The 21,694-nt window shown below is 39.8% G+C and overlaps 1 protein-coding gene across 5 annotated transcripts in view; it reads right to left on the minus strand.

Moving 5' to 3' along the window:
- Positions 1–21,694, minus strand: part of CNTN4 (contactin 4) — an 814,349-nt gene that overhangs the window by 145,473 nt on the left and 647,182 nt on the right. For all 5 annotated transcript variants that reach the window (XM_074344450.1, XM_074344446.1, XM_074344447.1 and 2 more), the window contains 2 exons: positions 8,711–8,813; positions 5,747–5,931 (listed from right to left, as the gene is read on the minus strand). In XM_074344450.1, the coding sequence (XP_074200551.1) occupies positions 5,747–5,931; positions 8,711–8,813 (288 nt within the window). The remainder of the gene's footprint in view (positions 1–5,746; positions 5,932–8,710; positions 8,814–21,694) is intronic.

Consider the following 21,694-nt stretch of genomic DNA (forward strand, 5'->3'; position numbering starts at 1 on the left):
TTTTTTTCTGTTAAGACAGATAGGAAAGAGATTTGCCAAAACCTAAACAATGTCCCTCTTATTTGTTTAGAGAAATACAGTCAGTTTTCTTTAAACATAATATTAATTATATTAACATACACTGGTTATATTATTGTTTTTTTAAAATAAATAAAGTACTAAATTAAATTCTCAGTATTAATTGCTAATATGCTATATATTGATAGATACAACCCACATAAGCAATTTGGAGTCTTCTATAATCTTTCAGAGTGAAAAGGAGGCCTGAAACCAAAAATATGAGAACTGCTGCTTTAGACAAGCACAGAAACATTCAGATAAACGAATCCACCCATGCAAAACTTGCTACAAGTAGATTTAAACAATATATCTTGATAGATAAAGATTGTAACAACGACTTCTGCCTTTTGCGGCCACACAGAGTAAGGAGACTGAATTTCACTTCCATACACTGTCCTTGCTGTGACTATTTCTTCCCTGGTCTGAAGTTTCTCATGGGGTAAGGACCCTGTAACCCCACTCCTGTATCACTGCCCACCGGCCATTATTTACAATATGCTTTCACTGTGCACCCCATGAAAAACTGCAGCAACCCACTTAATTGCAACCACCAGCTGAAGTGAAGGAAGCAAACATTTCTGACTTTATCTTAAGAGACATTCAGAGAAATTGAGGGTCTCAGTATCAGTTATGTCCAGGAATTAAGTAGATGACTGCTCCGCTGCAAAATTAATTTATCTACTGCGTTCTTTTTTCTGGTCGCTCTGTCCTTTAAGCCACTTTGTGGGGCTGAATATTATCTAGTGATGACATGCACACAGAGTATCTGTGGGGAGATTAATATGAGGGGCTGCAGGAGGCTCTGTATTCACTCACTGATGACCTTAGAGATACTCAGACACCGCGTGCAGTGTCATCAGCCTACAGTTTTGCCTTTAGAGCCAAAGAACCATCGCCCACAAGGTCCAGACATACAGCCATAGATGGTAAGTTGGACAGAAAAATAAAGAAATTTCTCTTTTGGACTCAGTGATCAGGTGCTTGTCCTAGGAAACAGGAAGAGAAAACGTCAGGTGTTCATCTGGATGTTTTCATTTATGACTTTGGTTGTGGAAAACAAGCAGAGAAAGAAACTGGATGACTGATGGATTTTTTTTTCCCTTTACCTATTTTATTAAAATGTCTTACTGGCAGGAAAAGGAACATGTATCCTTTAACAGAAAGAGCAAGTCTAGTCATAGATGAATTCCTGCTCACCGTATCATCTTGGGTAAGTTATTTTATGCCTTTGGGCCTTATTTCTAAAGTTATAACAATCAAAGGGTTGGCCCCAATAGATCCTTCGAACTCAAACATTATAGGATTCTATGAAATATCACCTGTTTATTGCTCAAAAATTATATTCCCTATTTTCTCATGGTGAAGATGATTTTACTTAACACCTGTTACATAGAGAAGAAATTGTAAAAAAGGCATTAAATATCAGGTTCCACGAGTTCATGCTTTGTTCCTATGATGACTATAATTCAACTGGTCTATTTGTGCAAAAAGGAAGTGACTATCCAGACGCAACGAGGTGGAAAGATGAGTAATTATCAAGTGAATTAAATCCATTTTATGCTCCCCTTTCTTTCTTCAAAGACGGTTTCCTCTCCCACTCTTCTTCTACTTTGTCTGTGGAGGCTGGCTACAATGCTTGACGTGACAGCAAGCTGTTAGCTTTTAAGAGAAGCAGGAACACCTTTGCTTGCATGTAACTGCATTGGCGTCACTCCACCCCTGGGAAACAGCCTAGCACAGAGCAATGACTCTCACAATGTGGATTCCAGACAAGCTGCAACCTCCTGACCAAGGAACCTAAAAGAAATGCAAGTTCTCAAATCCCACCCCAGCCCTACAGAATCAGAACTTCTGGAGGTAGGACTCAGTCTCCTGTACTCTGATAAAAATTTCAGATTATTCTAATGCACGCTGAAGTTTGGGGACTTCTAACATGAAGGAACAGGCGTAGCATTTGAAATCTGTCTCCACTTCTTACGGAGTAAACATCAATCAGTAACGTTATGTCTTTGGGAATCAGTTCCCTTATCCATAAAATGTCTATCTGTAGGAATGACAAGAGTGTCTTACTGGCTCTAACTCCAAACTAAATCTCAAATCTCCATTGATTTTCCTTCCTTGAGTGCTAGCCACCAGCCTCTCTCACCTGGTTGGCTTCCTGACCCACTGTCCTGCTTTTACTCTTGGCTCCCTGTCATCTAGTCACCACAAAGCAAGGCCAGTTGTTTTCTAAAAGCATGAATCCGATTGGCTCATTCTCCTGCTTAAAATTCTCCAATGGTTTCTCATTACAATCGGAATAAAACCCAAACTCCACCCAGCTTACAAATAATGCGTAATCTGTCAACCGCCCATGTTTCAAAACCTTTTGCTCCTTCTCACCATGACTTAACCTCCACTGGTTTCCTTGATGCATCTCACACATGTTAAGTAGCTTCCTGTCTCAGGGCCTTTGCACTTCCTTACCTTTTGCCTGGAATGAACTACCTCTTGAAAGCCTGGCTCTTTTTCATCCTTTATGTTCCAGCTCAGAAGTCAAATCTCAGACAAGTCCTCCCTGACTACCTTATCTTCCCACGCCTTTCTTCTATTCTTAGTTATTTTCTGTCATAGCCTCCTAATCATTCTCTTCACACTCTCATCACATGAAATTTTCCAGTTCATTTATTTGCTTCATAGTATATTGCTTGTCAACTGCTAGTCAAAGACAACTTCCTTGAAGACAGGGGTTTGTCTTACAGCTCTAAGTGCCTAACATTGCCTGCCCTATGGTAGGCAATACAGAAAGTTTTTTTTTTTAACAAACTAATAATATATTAAAATCATTTGGAAAATGTCTACCTTTAAGAGACAAAGATCTGTAGTTTTTCACCCATGAAAATATAACAGATCTAATTTTAGGAATTTTTTTTTTATTCTGAAAAATGTCTCAAAGGGCAGATTAAAATTAGATACACTCTGGTCAAGTATAAGTCTTGGCAAAAAGAAACTGGGAAGATGGGCTAGGGGAAAAAATGTTCTCTGTCTGAACTAGTTTCTGTTCTTCCTACATCCCAAACTTGAGTAGCACATGCCAACCCAAAGACACAGCCACAGCGAAAACCAGAAGCAGGGGCTCCGCCCAGGGAGTGAGTGGAAGCGCCACCCCCAACGGGGCTGTGGAGGAAAATTAAATGGTTCCAGTGCAAGAACAGAATAACCGCCCTTATGGCAACCCAGAACAGAAGTCAGCACACCTGTCTGCGGTGGTTGAAGTCAAGAGGTGATGAATGGGATGCACCAACTTGGAACCAAAAACAGAGAAGCAGGTTTCTAAGCGGAAACACAAGGTTTATAATCCCCAAGCACAGCACATCTTAATGTTGTAAGAAATTATCTCATCAACAAAGACAGGATGTTCACGGGTAAGTGACTAGGGCTACTTTCTTCCCGTTTGTGAAATACACAGTGATTTTAATTATAATAACTCATTTAAATTGGAGATCCAGGCAGCTGGATATTAGGAACATTCTGAAAACCCAAAAGAGACCAAAAAAAAAAAAAAAAAAGAAAAAAAGAAAAAAGAAAGAAAGAAAAAAAAAGATGACAGCCAAGCTCTTTTGTATAATTAAGCTCTCCGGTGACAATGAAAACATTTCGATAATTTCCGTGTCACTGATACACTAGTTGAGGAAAAACAAAAGAATAAACATACAGGCAACAGCCCAGTACCATGGAAGTCAACTCATCTGACAAGCTTCGAACACCGAGGGTGCTTGACAGCTGAGGAAAAAGCTGTGTTATCTTCAGCAAAAGCAGTCAAATTTCATTCTGCTTTTTTCTCCACGCATGGATGCAGATAACCTCATTTAAAAGGGAAACACTGTTAGGACTTGATTTTCATCTTCAAGGCAGGATCCCTGAAAAAACCTTTCACTGTACAAAGCTGGGCGCCAATGACAAGGGTTATTTTCCAAAACAGGAACTCCGGAGTATTCTTCTGCCAGTGCAGGAAATCTCAGACCTACTAGAGAGCCAACTCCAGGTGATAGAATATTTCATACTCTTTTAACTTACTGAAAACAGATATTTCACTTAAAAGAAAATCATAGAAGTGAATGTGACTTCAATGAATTTGTTGAGCTACTCAAATAACATTCAGGAACAGCCACCGCTGAGTCAAAAATTCGATTCAACTAATACAAAAGAAAACATTGGCCATTTATTAGAATATTTTCAGGTTGCCCCTTCTTGACATACGAGAAATAATTATTACACTGGTGAGAAAAATGTAGCCTCAGCACTTAAAAATTGTTATCTCACTGAACAAATCTGTAACCTTCAGTCTTATATTTTTTCCAGCCAATTAACTGTGTTTTGTTTGTTTGTTTGTTTGTTTGTTTTTTTGCTTTTCGATTACTCGAGTAAGATATCAACCACCACAGTTTAAGAAAGAGCAAAGGTCAAATATTAAGTCTGTCATTTGGCATGGGTAGAGTTAGCTCTTTATTATTGTGGAAGGAAGATGTGTGATTAAAAGAAGAGTGCATATTTATTCAACCAACTGATGCGCAGGTCATCGCATAAAACACTTTGTAGAAGCATGTGTGTTCTCCTCCTTGGGCTGTATCAGAGGTATGAGTCCAGTATGAGGAGGGCCAGATGGCTGAGGTCACTGAAGGCTAGCTGATATCCAAAATCTTCACCCAGTTTCTCATCATGCTTCTAGAAAACCATCTATGACTAGTGAACAAAATTCTTTCCCCATATCTTAAAACCAAAATGCTCTGGAAGAAGAATTGGCAAAACAGACTTTCGTGGTATCCGCTATTGCAAGAAGTAAGAACGTTTAGCGCTCTGGCCACATCTTGCCCCTGAAGAACTACTCTCATCATTTGAATATACACTGTTGTTTACTTAAGCCATTATTGAGCAATTATCAGTCTATAATACTTATTTTCAATACTCCATGCAGATGGGATTCAGCCATGTTCCAGTTTGGGAGAACTCAATTTGCTTTCAAAATGCCTACCCGATGAAATCCCTTTCTGGATTTCAAATCAATACCTTAACAGGGTTTCCAAGATAGGCTCAACTGAAGACCACGTGCTAGAGGTTTTACATTTATATTATGTTTGGATCAATGCCGACGATTTGATTGGAATAGAAGCAGCTGCACATAAAAAGTCTTCGGGGTGAGAGAGATTTGTCGCACTCCACTCTGATAGAAACTAAATTTGGATAGTGTGCATTTTGAAATGTTCATGGTACCACATTAAACCGCTACCAAATAGGAGCAATTACAAAGGATTAACACAAGCTCCAAATCAAAATTCAAATGAAGAAAAACAGAGAGCTGAAAAAAAAAATAAATCAAGAGCATGAATAACACAACATTTCCTGCGTCAGATTTACAGCTTGATGGCAGGAGCGAAAATGGTTCCTTTGCAAGTGTGTTCACACTAATATCCGTCCTCCAAACACATCCGCCTAACTTCTTCCTCTCTGCTCTGTCAACATCCTTGCCCCCCATCTTCACTCTCCACGCCCCAAATCACCCAGGGAATGCTAATTAAGCAGCAAACCAAGGGTTTCACACAATCCCATTTTGTGCAATCCTTCTGGAAAAGCCTGAATGCAAACCTCCCAGCTTATGATCTTTATAACAAAAAGGTCAACAAATGATAAACTGGAATCACACACTTACCATAAAAAGTCAACTGTCCCCTGGCAACGTTTTTCCCTCTTGAATTTTCAGCCACACATTCGTATAAACCAGCATCCTCCTGCTGAAAATTGGGGATTTCAAGGATTCCATCTGACTTGTGTCTTCTGGCTTTCCTTGCTATCAGCTTTCCATCAGCTCTTCTCCAGATGATAGTTGGTACTGGACTGATAGCGAGGAAAAAAAGGAGTGACTCAAGTTAGAGAATGTGGCATCTTTTATTTGAACCTATGCTCCTAACAAACGCTTCCTTCTCGGGTCTAAATATTACACGCTTGCACTACACACTGTTTCCTGAGCTTCGTTTATGCACTTTAACACCATTATGATTTTAGCCATATCTACATCTCTAGTAGTATTATATACTTAATGTTTTTCTTAAAAATCAATAACCTTTCTTAAACTTATATAAGGTAATCTATGTAATCTTCCATGCAATATGAATACTGAAATAAAAACAGACTTTTATATGCTTGCTAAATTTTTTCTAGTGTATCTGCTTTTTCAAAATCATCAATATGAAAAATGCCCATGCTCAGATGCGGGGAATTAAAGATGCCTCCACCAAGATGAGGTCCAGGCCCTCTCTTCCCCTTGACCCTGGTGGGTTCCTGGGCTCCTGTGACTACTGAAATAAGGCACAAGGGATGTGGTCAGTGTCAAGGCACTGGCAGCTTCCACTGTCTGCCTCTTGGAACACTCTTTATGGAAGCTTACCAACATATATAGCAGTCTATTAAGAGGGTGCCTTTGTAGGGGAGGGTATAGCTCAGTGGTAGAGTGTGTGCTTAGCATGCAGAAGGTCCTGGGTTCAAACCCCAGTACTGCCACTAAATGAATAAATAAATAAACCTACTTACCTCCCCCTCCTAAAAAGAGGGTGGTTTGGGGAAACTGTACTTAGAACAGTGAGATACAGAAAGAAGCAATCTGTGGGGTCTTTATATACTCTCAAGGCATCCATCATCCTACAGCTGTAACTTTAGAACACATCTTAAATTGCAAGGAGGGCATCCCCGAATCTGCAAATCAATGGTGTAGTGAGCTAACCACCGCTTTTAAGACTGCAGTTTCCTAGCAGGGGATACAATTATTTACTTATTTATTTTTCACAAAAACACACACAGAGAAGTAATTAGACTAAAGACTTGCTAATCTTCTCTGGAAAACCTGAGATGGTATTTAAAAAATTAAAGCCATCAACGCTACTATACTTGTTTCAGGAGAATTTACGTTCATTAGGCAGATGCTAACTCAAAACGCAGAAAGGGCTCTATCAGAAGGACATTACGGGTGTCTCCACGTTTGATGCGACAGACACTTAATGCGCACGCCTTTACAAATAACTGTACTTAGACATAGTCTTTCTGCTCTTAAGTGGGCCGTGATGATGTGTTTCAGCAGCTGGAAGTGCGTCCCCCAAACATTTCTGTGTAGACTGGAGGAGCCCAACCTGGGTCTTTTGTTTTCATTCTAATGCCATTCAAGCAGCGTGAATAGACTTTAATTCATACCCTCTTTGAAGTGGGAACAACATAAATTTTGCTGTCTTTCTCTACAGAAGATTTTTCAAGGTGCCACCTTACAGAGTTCATCCAACATATGCCTAGACTATCTAGTTAACCTACTTTCATCTTTCCTTTAAATTAAGTTTCCTGCTATATACGTATTTATACTATATATAAGATATATTTATATATATATGTAAAATAAAAAATGGGACCATCTTCTACTGTTTGGCAATCTGTTTTTATCCTCTTAGGAATAAAACGTGGGCATTTTATGTCTTACATGTCGTTTTACAACCTGACATTTAACGTCAGTACAGTGTTCAGTCCTACAGCTCTGCCATAATTTATTTAATGGGGAAAGTTTTCAGGACGTAGAAAATGATCACTGTATTTTCCTGCACCAAAGTAAAGACACTATTGTAGCTTGTACTGCCGTGAGTCGAAAACATGAAAACCAAAAGGATCCTTCCTTTAGCGCTAAAAAACAAAACAAAACAAAAAAACCCCAACTTTCTTCCATGTTGCTGTAAAACACAAAAATCAGATGAATAGAGATTACATGCTGACACGAGCTGAGCAAAAGTTGGTGCTGTTGCCTTGGCCAACACCTGGGCACGGAAAAGGGATGAGTGAGGAGGTAGCAGTGGGTTAGCCGCATAGATGGGTTTGGGCACAGAGATTTATATGCATCATTAAAAAGCACAGATGACCTAAAAATTCTTATTTCAGATGACAGTTTTTGTCACTGATGCCAAACCTTTTCTGCAGGGTTACTGGCAAAATCTTAACCGACCTGCTTTTCATTTTCCTTATGCCCTCTGAAAGACACACTAGGGGAAATTTAACTGGTTCCCAAATAGGTTTAACTAAGAATATTCCACAGACTGAATAATAAATTTGCAAATAATTCTCAGATGACTCTGTAAAATAAAGCTAAAAAAGATTACTTGAGACTATCAGGTCTTACAGAGCTACAGCCAAAGCAGAAGGAAACCAAAATCCAAAGCAGAAGAGCGTGGCAATTAAAAAAAAAATACAAGAAAAGTTTGATGCCTGCTCTGTAAACTGGAGTCCACATTTCCCCAAAAAGTCAGCTTCCCTGCACCTCAATGAAGGTCATTACTTTCCTGTCACTCTGGGTTAGACAACGTGCACAGGACAGGTCACAGCACGAGAACAAAATACTTTTACAGAAGCGCCCATTCTCCACTCCTTTGTGGTCACGTCCATCGTGGCAGCCCTATCGGCCTCCCCACCTTCGCCACCACACGTCCCCTCTCCAAGGTGAGAGGTGATGCTCACGCAGCGTCACGAAGGGAGAGGCTTGGCTCACTCTTCAGTGACTTCGGCAACCATCGCTGAGAACAGTGCGAAGAAAATTCTCTACCTGCCCCAGCTGGAGGGAGGACAAGGAAGAAGAGAAACCAGGACTTACTTTCCTAACGCAAAGCATTCCAGCTTCACCGTTGTTCCTTTCGCGGTCGGGACCGTTTCCGGGAACTGCACTTCTATTTTTGGCTCATACTCGCCCATCACCCCTGTGGAGAAACAAAGGAGCTAAGTCTTGGAGATTCTTTTAAAAACATAGACGCAAGTGTTTTTCTGTTAACTAGGATGCTCCTCTACATCATTATGTGTGCAATTAATTCCTTCACGGAAAGCAGATCCTTTCTCTAACAGCCGTGAATTGTGGCTTCTCTCCCAGTTACTGCGAGAGGAAAATTTGTCTCACAGCACCACACCATCTGCCTGCGATTACATTCTCCATGTGCACAACTTTGCTTCTCAAGAACACTTCTTTAAAAAGTAGTTGTGGAAGAAAAAAAGGAAGGGGGATAAAATCCCAGCCACCAGCAATACCAAATTGACAATTTCTTTGGAAACATACTGCAATAAAATTTAACATACATTAAAAAATATATGCATGCTTTATTGTGTCTATGTAAAGAAACTTTCTGAGTAATCAATTTGTGGCCACAAATCACTCTACCTTTCATTTTTGAAGGCCAATCTGAACTAGTCATAAATTAGCCTACACAAGGTAACACAAAATTCTTTTATTTTTATTATATTCTGAAACAGTGGCAAAAGAATAATGGGGAACAACTATAGAAAACAACCTTTAAGGTATACCCACCTTGCCAATGGCAGTAATGGCAAGCTTACCTTGAAGGGCACATTCTCCCTATTTCCCATATCCTGGAAGATCACTGTACAGTTATAGCCAAGGTAACACAGCCTCAGAAATTAAGTCCATGCTTTATAACTAAATACTTACGAATTATTTCTTATCAATACATTCTTGACGCTGTCTACCACTACAGCTAGGTCAGTACAGTGTTTTAATATTCATTTCTATTCAATTTCTAGTCATTTTCCATGCCCTCTGACCCAGCTGGGCCAATAAAAAGTTTGAAATTATCTAGCTTACTAAAAAAAGTGATAGGATCCTCCATTTTGTCTCTTCTTCAGGCCTCCTACAGTTAGAGGAAAAAGAGACTGAAGGATTCAAAGGAAAAGGTTAAAAAGCAAGGGACAGATGGGGACAGGTACAATGACCAAGAGAAACACTTCCACTCATTTGGCAGAGATGACCCTTTTTACCTGCAGTTTCATAGCTTGGGAAGCAACAAGAGGATTTCCTCCATGTGTTAAGAGAAAAATCAACCCCAAGAGTCAGATGATGTAATAGTCAAGCTAAGTTGGCTGGGATGTATGTTGTCAAAAGTGCAAAGTTGTACACTATGATCCAGCAATCCCACTCTTGAGCATATATCTGGAGGGAACTCTAATTCGAAAAGATACATGCACCCCAATATTCATAGTGGCACTATATACAAAAGCCAAGACATGGAAACAACCTAAATTCCATCGACAGATGACTGGATAAAGAAGTGGTAGTATATTTATACAATGGAATACTACTCAGCCATAAAAAACAAAATAATGCCATTTGCAGCAACAATGGATGTACCTGCAGATCATCGTTCTAAGTGAAGTAAGCCAGAAAGAGAAAGAAAAATACCATATGATATCACTTACATGTGGCATCTTAAAAAAAAGACACAAATGAACATATTTACAAAACAGATACAGACTCGCAGATGCAGAAAGGAAACTTGTGGTTTCCAGTGAGGGGAGGGATAAGAAGGGATAAATTGGGAGTTTGAGATTTGCAGATACCAACTACTATATAAAATAAACAACAAGTTTCTCCTGTATATAGAGAACTATATTCAATACCTGGTAGTAACCTATAATGAAAAAGAATATGAGAATGAATATATGTATGTATATGCATGACTGAAATAGTATCCTGTACACCAGAAATTGACACAACATTGTAAGCTGACTATACTTCAGTTAAAAAAAAAATGCAACCCCCTTCCCAAAAAGAAAGTACAAAGTTCAACATTGTTGTTTGCTTTTTCCTTTCAGAGACTAATAGGGTGTTGGATTTTGGAGGCATCTTTGAGATAATCTGGTTCAGCAATCCTAATCTTGTCATTCATGGATGCACACTTTTCTGCAGAGGACCCATGCCTAGCAACCTATTCTCAAAAGGACTTTAACCGCCCCAAAATTAACCACAGTTCTAGTCCATCCCTTCCTTTTACAAGCAAGTCTGCAGTCTCAAAGAGGTTAAACAGTTTGTCTTTAGTCTCACAATAGACTTGTGTTCAAGGTTGCAACTCTAGTCCCTGACTCCCCCTCCTCATCTTTTACTCTGGCCTCTCACCACTGCAATGAATAACCCCCCAAAACTAAATTCAGATACACAAAATCCATATTTGACACCTTCACATTCAAAACCATTCCTCCCTTTTTGGCCAATCTCTGCATTCTCTTGCACCCAATTTGGGTTTTCCTCCCCCTGAGCATTTGCCACAAAGCTGGACCATAAAGAGGCAGTGCTTGCTAACGCCGGCATTCACACACAGCTGCTGAACTTGCTAACAAACCGCTCGTACCATTGACTCACCATCCCATAAATATCAGTAGTATAACTCCAAGCGCAGGAACAAGTTAACACCTTTCAGTGCTGTGTGTGGCTGTGCACTCCCAGAGTGGTGTTAATTAGAAAAACAACTGCCGTGAGAGAAAGGAAATCAAGACAGTCTCCATCACAGTCTATCGTGTGTAGAAGGGAGATGAGATGATAAGGTTAAAATACAAGGGGAAAGGGGGGTCGCAGCCGTGATCAGGCTCCCTCCCACCTCCTTGTCCTAGAAACCTTCCATATACACTGGGTTTCTGTCCTAGTAAGGCCCTGACTCAAAGTCCAGTCCTCCAGCATCCTGAACTCCTTACCTCTGTTCCCCTCCTCTCTAGCCTTTTAATGACCAGAAACTATCAAACCTCTTTTGCCTCAGTTCTCACTGTTTCCCATGACTTCTTTTAAAAAAACATGTAATGATTTTTAGTAAATTTACTGAGTTACTAACCATCACCAAAACTATTTTAGAACATTTCCATCACCCAAATAAGACCCCTCATGCCCACTTACAGTTAATTACCAGTCCCCGCCCCAGGCAACCACTAATCTGCTTTCTATCTCTAGAGATTTGCCCTTTCTGGACATTCCATATAAATGAAATCATACACTGTGTGATCTTTTGCATCCGGCTTCTTTCACTTGGCATAGTGCGATCATGGTTCCTCCATGCCGTGGTCTGTACCAGTAGTGCCTTGTTCGTTGCTGAATAGTATTCCACTGGATGGAGGACACCATTTTAGTCATCCATTCATTCACTGGCTCTAGGAGTGTCCCAGGAATGCTGTTAGAAAGAGACATAAACTAACTGGCTTAAAGCAAAATGAATTTATTCTCTCACAATTCTGAAGGCTAGAAGTCATAAACAAAGGTGTCGACAGGGCTGTGCTCTGAGACTTTGGACAGAATCGTTCCTTGCCTCCTCTTAGCTTCCAGTAGTGGCCATCTGTCTTGGTGTTCCTTGACTTGAGGCTGTGTCACTCCAATCTCTATCCATGTCATCACATGACTTTCTCTCCCCATGTCTTCCACCGTCTTATAAGGACATCGGTCATATTGGATAAAAGATCCAACCCACTCCAATACGACCTGATCTGAACACGTTCTTTCCAAATAAGGCCATATTCTAAGGTCTGGAGTGGGGGTAGTTAGACTTCAACATATTTTTGGGGGGCACATAACCAACCCCCAGTGCCAGCTGATGGGCACGTAGGCTGCTTCCTCTTTGGGATATCATGAATCATGTTTCTGTGAACATTCGCACGCCAGCACTTGTGTGGATGTGTTTCCATTCTCTTTCATTCCCTATGACCTCTACATGGATGACTCTTCTCTGGCTTCAGGTCTTGGCGCAAATGATGTCCCCTCTGAGAAGTGTTTTCTGATCATCTTGTCTAAAATGGGTTCCTGCTGTTATTTTGTATTAATATGTTCTTTCCTTTATGCTAATTACCACAATTTATAATTCTCCTGGGTAGATCATGTATTTCTGTCTTCCATCTAGATGGTAAAAACCCATGACGTCAAGCAATACATCTGTCTTTTTCATGCTACCTTTTATCTCTGTCTCTGAACTTAATAGGTGCTCAGTAAAAAACTGCTGTAAAACATTTTACAAATAAACCTCTGGGCACTCACGTGGCATCGCTGTTTTCTATCATCTTTATAGCTGTTTATAACCTTGCCTTCTCCTCTGTTGTACCTTCTCTTCCTTGAGAAATGGAAGTACTTCTGCTTTCTTCTGTTCCTCACAAATCCTAGCTCGGTACTAGGCACACAGAAAAAATTTCCATAGGTAGGAATTTGTGAAAGGAAGGAAAAGATACAGAAATGTGGCCCTTTATACTGTGACACATGACAACCATGAAGTCAAACTTGCACATCTTCCCAGGCATGAAAGTTTTGCTTTAAGTATCATCTTGGCTTTTTGTCTGAGTCCACTCACTTAAGATCAAATTTTTCCTGAAATGAGCTGTGTGGGTTATTTACATGGTCATATGAAGTGACTTCTGGGTGGACACAGTGATCTACATTTATGGTCATAAGAACTGAGTAACAGTTATCAGTTATAATGCAGATAGACCTGTATTTATGGCAGTATTTACAGGACACAAAGATATGGATGAGAAATGGGATGGCATGGTTTTCACTGATGTTTAAAGGATTTTTATTGTATAAAAAGGTTGTCCTAGGATTTAAGTCATTAAAAAAAACAAAGGAAGCCATTTTCTTCAACCACATTGTGAATATTTTTTGGAATGCCTGTGAACTGTTCTATGTAATTTGGTTACATCTGGCACAGGCTACATTTTTATTTGACAATCTCTTTGATTTTTAAACGATTTTAGCCTTTATTTTTCTACATTAAATTTTAAAAGCTGTTGCCTTTTTTATTTTTTAAGAAACGAAAGGCCCCGTAAAACAGGAGTGCATTTTTTCAAGTCATTCCTCTGACCACCTGCACACTTTTGAACTTAATTGGTCTACAGCTGCTCTGGTGATTTACAGAAATAATTAGGCAAAAAGAGTGAGGCCATTGATGGAGTTGTTCCAGAATCCTTTCTCCATCTTCAAACTATTTAGAAAGGTGGGGAGATACAAAAGCCTAGGTGTGTCTACACAACCAAGGTAAAGCAGAAGTAAAGAGTGCATCTCATAATAGTCAGGATCAACCAGGAAACATAGTCTCAGCAATATTCCCTTTCTCCTGTGCAATATAGACTTTGCCCATAAGGAAAACTCTTGCTTTCAGTTCTAAATAGAAACACCTACATCTTGCATTTTAAATATAAGGTGAAAAAAGTCTTAATTCATTAAAATACACTGTCGAGGTTTCCCCCTCTTTGGAGTGACAGCGCCACCACAACAATGGTGCAAGTCCCATCACTTGAAATTTCAAATGTCAAAGCCTCCGGGAGTCAGGGGCTTAGTCATGTTTACACCCCAATGCATTCAATACCTATTCGCTTAACACCGACCACAGCCGCGCACTTTACCAAGCAATGGCATGGCATGCAGTACCCAGACCTGATCGCTATCTTCGTGACATTTGTAGTTTCCCCTCTTCAGTGCATCATGTAGCAATGTGACGTGTGCAGGCGACAATTAATTGTTTATGGAATAGCCAGAAGCGTTTATTTCCCAAGGAAGACATGTTAGAAATTTATATATATATATATATATTTTTAAACCAGTGTTGGCAAACTTTAAGTCACCTGGAGGGCTTGAGTTTCTGGTTTACTAAGTTGAGATGGAGCCTGAGAATTTGCATTTCTAACAAGCTCCCAGGTGATGCTAACACTGCTGGTCCAGGGAATGATGCACTTTGAGAACTTCCCCGAAGTAACTGCGAGGTGTGAAGCCAAAGCTAGAAGTTGTATCTCACATTAACAGACATCAGAGTCACTGGAAGGCTACCAGTAATGGGGTCCCACCAGGGACAGCGCCAATCAAGAGCCTGGATTCTGTAGATGACTGTGGTAATGACGGTTCCCCTTTCAAAACCTGAAAAATTACTAAGGCTGATGCTGATGTCTGTAAGAACTAGAAGGCAGCAAAATCATTGCCAAATTACAGAATATAAAAGAGAAATCCGCTACACACCATGCTTGTTTAACTATCATTTGCAGAGCGCTGTCTTGGCAGGAGGCCAGCCTGCAGAGTTTTGTGCCATAAGGTTTTGCCAACACCTGCCTTAGCTGGAATCTGCACTTGCTAAATTAAACCACAGAAGGGACTGTAACCAACTTCCACAGAGTGGGATTTTTGACTGAAGAAAAAAATTGCAAAAATTGTCTTATGAACAAGTTCCCACATTGACTTTTCTTGAGGAATAATTCATATGATGTAGATTCCACTTATCTAAAAATATTTGGAAATATCCAATTAGTCAACATACATTTCTTTGGCTGAGTTCACCATTTTACCCTCTTAAAAAAAGGTTCATTTTGCCCTGAGTTGAAGGAGATGTGGGGTCTGAGGGGTTGTCCATTGGATCTCCTCCACCACTACCCACCCTCTAATCAGTGAATTCCCATAGAGTTTGAGGCAACGACCGTCCAAACAAGGACCTCCCTGGGGCTGGGAAGGAGGAGGAAGTAAACTGAAGGTTGTACATCACGTCCTCCACTTGGGTTTTAATGTGACTGCAGAAACCTGTAGAAGGTGAAAAGAAACCCCAAACCTACATCTTTTTCCTTCCTTCTCAGTAGTTAAAGTGCAGAGATAACCTGAGCTATTCCAGAAAGCCCTCTCCCATAAAGGTAGAGTAACCATTTATCTGTGCTTCCGTGAAGTCCTGAGGTAATCGGCTAATAGTTTCCAGGTTGGGTAATTCATTACAAGATCATCATCTTTCAGAAAAGAAAACCAACTTTTGTCTTTTTTGGAGCAAGTACGTTTATGTTCATCTAACTAAAAAGTTCTGTATATTGTATTGAACTAAACAATCTCTCCCTTTAATTTGTACATGTTGGTCCCAGTTCAAGTCTTTGGAGCCACAAAGAACAAACCTTGAGGGACAGTCGCCTGATATTTAAAGATATTATCATGTTGTCAGAGACTGGCAGTTATTTTCTGCAAAGAGACAGACAGCAAGGATTTTACTTAGGTTTTGGGACCATACAGTCTCTGATTCAACTCTGCCACTGTAGCTGAAAAGCACCCACAGACAATATGTAAACAATGGAGCATGGCTATGTTCCAATAAAACTTTATTTACAAAAATGGTGGCGAGCTGTTGTTGGCTCCCTAGTAGGCTAACCTCTGGCTTGGAGAAAATGGGGATGATAGCATAGTTTGAGAGAGTCGAGAGAATGAACAAACTATAGAACTGACAAGATTTCAGCAAGCTTGCCAAATGCTGAATCACATACAAGTCAAATAGAGAATGAGATTAAAATAAAACACCATTTACAATAGCAACAAAAATTACACAGACTCTGGGAATTAACCAAGAATATCCCACATTTTTATGGAGAAAAATGTTAAACTTTATTTAGAAAAGCAGGTTACCAGCAAGCTTGAGCTTTCAGGAAGGAGTTTGCCAACTCCTGGTTTAAACGGACACTGTATCCACTGCCTAGAATTCTTACCCTCTCTGTTAGATTGGCCAACTCTTTATGGAAGTTGGGGCTGATTCCCAAGCCCGGGCTAGGCTTCCTTACACACAAGCTGTGATTCCACTCACAATCTCAAGGACCTTCACTGCTCCTTGGTAGCTCTCAGCACAATTGAGGCTTAAATAAATCTGCTTTCATTCTCCATCCTCCCCAGTTTGGATTCACTCCTGCCTCAGATTACAATTCAGCTCCTTAGCTAGACTACCACTTGTGAGGACACAGAAAGACTTTTGCATCCCTAGTGACAAATATAACAAGAGTCACTCAATGAACATGGGTTGGTTAAATGTATAATCAAATGAATGCCCAAGACATCTCTATTCTAGGCTGGACACCTCTTCTGCCCTCTTTTATTTCAAAGCCCTCCGTCTGTAAATGTGTTTTCTTAAACTCAATTCAATAATTCCAAGAAGAATGAAACTTTAGACCCTTCACTAATTTGGAGTTCTCTACGACCGAAGGCCCCTCAGGGCTGAGATCACATCTTTTTATTTTATAGTGTACTACGCACAATGGATACTTAACAGATGCTTCCTTACTGATTACCTAAATGACCATCCAAGACCTTTGGCCCCCCTGGACCTGAAATGGATCTGACTATGCTAGAGGTCTAAAGCTGACTGCCAAGTTCCTAAGCTTGTCAAGTCTTCAAAATATCCGGACCATTAAGACACTATTAAATCAGATTAGCTATGGCAGTTTAGCAAAACATCTCACATCCTTCAGTCATTTAGATGTTCTCTTCATAAAACATGTTGTACACCCACAGATCCTCAGATGTGATGTTGTTAGGGAATTAAACATGATTGCTGGGACAAAACCACACAAAAGTTGTAATTAGAGGTGAGAGAAAAATAAAGCAATGTGTTTTGGTATAAACTCTGGATCTTAAGAAACATAAAATTATGCTCAAGTCAAGGGCATTATCTCTGCCTGTTGCCAGGCAGAAGCTTCACCCTAGGTAATCTAAAGGCTAAGTCATCAAAAAAAGGTAGTAGATCAAGTTTACAATAAAAAAGAGATCCCTTTAATGACTGGGTTTTTAATCTGATGGCGAGGTTAATTAAGTGGCCTCTAATTGAAACTGATCTGTTCATGAAGACACATGGTGGTTAATGTTAACACTTGAAGAATCTAACCCAGTTTGGGGAAATACTGGGAAAGTTTACTATGAACAGGTGGCAGTATCATAATGGAGAATACATTATACTGCATTGATAATCCAGAATATTCTAGAATATTCTACTTTCCCCTTTTACATTTTTTAGTGTTTGGAATGTTGAGAGGAATGTAGTATTCTGAACCACTAGGATATCTAATGGCCACAGAGGCGAAGGATCACAGAATGGCCCATTATGGCCTGAAAGACTGAATGCACCTAGTTTTGCACTAGGATTGGATGGTAGTGCTAGGAAGACACCCGATCCAATGCATCTGTGTGTTGTGTTGTGTTTGATAGTATGTGCCGTGTGCAAACTTTGAGGTTGGAGTGGAGTAAGGTACAGAGTTGTGACCGGAATCCTAGATGACAACTAGAAGGACCCTCCAATATAACTTATTGTAAATCACATATTTTTATAGCTAAGAAAACTGAGGACCAAGGAAACAGCATGATTTGTCTCACGTGACTTAGCGGTAGATCTGGGACTACTTCTCAGAATCTTATGATGTTTTTCCTTCTTGACTTTTAGTTCTGCCCTCCTTTTACTGCATCCCAGGTGACGCCACAGCAAATAGGATGAAGCTGGTTGGCGCTGACCAGTAACACACTCTCAGTCCTATGTTGATCACGTCTATCTGGTCCCACCTCAGGCTAAGGTTATCAGTTGGTCTCTTGTCCAGGAGCTTAAAACTTGACTTAAGGTGAGAAGATTAAGTGCTTTGATGCTGACCTTGTTCAATGCTTTCATGGGTAAACAAAATTAAACTTGGGGAAATGGGTCAGGACTTAGAAAAATATGGTCAGTTATTTTGGTTATATTTGAGAATGTACATTTTTAATAATTTAAATTTATACTGAAGTATAATAAGCATTCAAAAAAGTGAAGTTTACATTTTAACTTCCTAAGACAATATATCTAGTATATATAAAACTATGTATATTTATACAAACATATCTGACATATATATATGCTTTTTAATGTATACAAATATAGGGATGGAGGAGGGAAAGAGAGAGAGAGAATTTGAAATTCTAAGATGGAACAAATCCTTTGTTTCCTGTTTCCCTAGTAGCTCCTCTATTTAGAGTTCTAATTAGGGATAATATCCAAAAATATTTAACAACCGATGTCCAAAGCAAGGACCCATCAGATAGACACTGGCTGTCAAGGGTTCAACATTTGTCTTGGTTCTAATAAGCAAAATAAAGAACTGCCAAACGAATCCCCAGGCAGGCTCAAGGAAAACACAGAAAAAAGGCAAAGGCCATACAATAAATTTTCATGCTCGATTATGTACCTGTGAATACAAAGTACACAAACAGCCTCACACCATGATCTCATTTTCCCAAGACGGTCCTATTTTCTGCGAATTCTCTTCTGCTTTAGCCATTTTAAAGCAAATCGGGGGTAATGGCTAAAGACAGAAAAAAACCTGCCATCATGATTATCACCTAAGTCTACGATTTCTCCCGTAGTTGTGCTGTGCAGGTGGTCCGTTTCCTTTGTTTATGGAAATTTAGGTATAATTCTTTGTGATCTGTGTGGGAAGCACATAATGAAGCAAGTCCATCATCATTAATAACCAGCAATTGGGGTAGCACCGATCCATGGACTACTTCAGTGCCCATGGTGGAAATAATTATGATAGATTTTTCTCAATTACATCGTTCTCTTTCACGGTACTCAGCAACAGGTGCACTTTCCCCATAATGAGTTACACCATTGTTTCAAGGCAAATGTTAAAACACCCAGGTAAATAAATATAAACTCTGATAGGAAATTCTCTCACTTTTGTCTCTCAGTTTTATAGTACTTCCCAGAGGCGAGCACTACAAATAAAAGACATTTATTTAGGAGAATTCTCAATATAAAATTCTCAAATATCACAATGTAAAGATGTGAATCTAGAGGTCCAAAAAGCTTTTCTGAAACTCAGATAAATAGCATGGTAAGTGGGGACCAAGTATTTGACCCCCTCGCCATCCTAACTTCTCTGGTCCTCAGTTCCCTTCTTTTCTTAAAGAATAAGATATAAAATTGGGTGATCTCTAAGTGCCTTCTAGTTCCAATCATCTGTGGCTATCCCTTTTACCAAACAGTTTTCTAAAACTTGAAAAAACAGAGAAGCAGAAAGGTTAAAAAATTAAGAACTAGACATTTTATCAATAAAAGTTAACCACGTTAAAGTTGAACACTGCCAGCATTTTGGAGAGCAGCGTTCTAGCTTTCTCTGTCATTGCCCAGATACATTTTACAAATCAAGGAGAATACTATCCATCCACTCGGTGATCTGGTTTTTTAAAACATAACTTGTTGAGTGTATCTTAGGTGGGGAAGGTACTGATGTTGCACTTCTGTTTTGTCCCTATTGAAGGTATTTTACGTACAATTTAACACACAGAGTAAGCCTCTGAGGTAGGCACTGTTATCCTCACTTGGCTGCTGAGAACACAGCACCACGAGGTTACATGATGTCCAAGTCACACAGCTCATAAGCGGTGGGGCTGGATTCCACCCAGGGAAGTTGGCTTGCCTCCGCACCACCCTGCCCTATGTTTCAGTCATGACTTGAGATGCAGGAAGAAGTGAGCCTTGTGAAGAGTTGGGGAAAAGGGAACAGCAAGTACCAGGCTCTCGCAGAACCACAGTGTGTCGGGGGAAAGAGCTAAAGAGGACCAGCAGGACCAACACGGGACACATCACACTCAGGACCTGAGCCAACGTCCACTATTTACATTTGGTGACTCCTTGTAACCTTTGGGGCTGGAAATAATCATAGTCCACAATGGCTTAGCTGCAATGTCCAAGAAGTAATCTGACCACTGAGGACGTGAGTTCTGTAAGCTACATCTGCACTTAGTGAGGGAAGTGATCAGTTGTGGCAATTGGTTCAGTTCACGCAACGAGCACCACCGTCCTGACTATTCACACTTTGGAGCCAGAAGGAGGATATGAAATTCTGAGTGAGATTCAATGATCAAAATGATTGTACAAACTCTATACACACCTTGCACTTATTGGTCTAATACACAGTCGCTAAATATCAGATCATGCGGGATGATAATTCCATTGATTTTACTCTTACGGTACAGACTTTAACAAGAATATCATCTTTATTTTGCAACCTCTTCTTAATTTATATTTCCCCTTTCCTCTTACCTCCAGACGAGAGCTAATTACATAATCTATTGTGTGTTTAGGAATACAGTTCGAGGACCCATTTTATGTACTCCAGCCTAAATGGGAAAGACAGATTATGAATTTCCACGCAATGCTCATGGAAATTAGGAATGAATGGGCATTAATGGCTGAAGAATGAGATCCTCAGTCTGCTAATTTTGTGATAAAATATTCTAATAAAAAACATTTGTCATCTCTATAAAGATACACTAGACAAGTTGAGATAAATCTAAAAGCCAAGCAGAAGGCGGAGTTGTTGCCAACTTGAGGTGCACAGGATGACTCTGGAATTCTCGTGTTCCTGAATTTCTGTTCCTTCTTTCTGAAGCAGCGACTCTGTGTGATGTTTCTCCTGGGCTATGTCTTAGTGCATCCAAGTGAATATTTGATTATATTTGCTCCTTGATATACGGATAACACCCCTGAACAGACATTTTGACATAAGTGTATTATGGGCAGAGGCCAGGGAGGCAGTATTTTTAAGTAATTCTGTACAAAATGCCACTGAAACACGTCTCTTGAAAAAGCTTCTTCACCCTGAGGTCTGGAGAGATAGCCCTGGAAGCTTTTGATAAAATTAATCCCTTGCCTACCTTTCTCTTCAAACTGATAAGATTTTTCAGTTTTATTTAATAAAACACAGCTTAATGCAACATATTCATTTAACGTTTGCCAAGTGGCAAGCACTGTGCTGGGTCTTTGCACAAAGCCATTTGAAAACTGTGATCTGTATGTCAGCATCCGAGGGGTGGGGAAAGGCCAGCTGACAGGTAAATGTCAATACACCTGATGAATATTACGATAGATAGATGGACCAGGACGCACAAAACAAACAAGTGTTTCTGTTGCCAAGGGAGAATTCATGCTTTTGGCTTTGTAAATAATGACTAAAATAATATTCTGAATTTCCCCCTTATAAACCTGTTAGGTAAAATCATCTCAGTAAACGGCATATCTTACAC

Source organism: Camelus bactrianus, chromosome 17 (genome assembly GCF_048773025.1).
Source record: "Camelus bactrianus isolate YW-2024 breed Bactrian camel chromosome 17, ASM4877302v1, whole genome shotgun sequence".
NCBI classification, from domain to species: Eukaryota; Metazoa; Chordata; class Mammalia; order Artiodactyla; family Camelidae; genus Camelus; species Camelus bactrianus.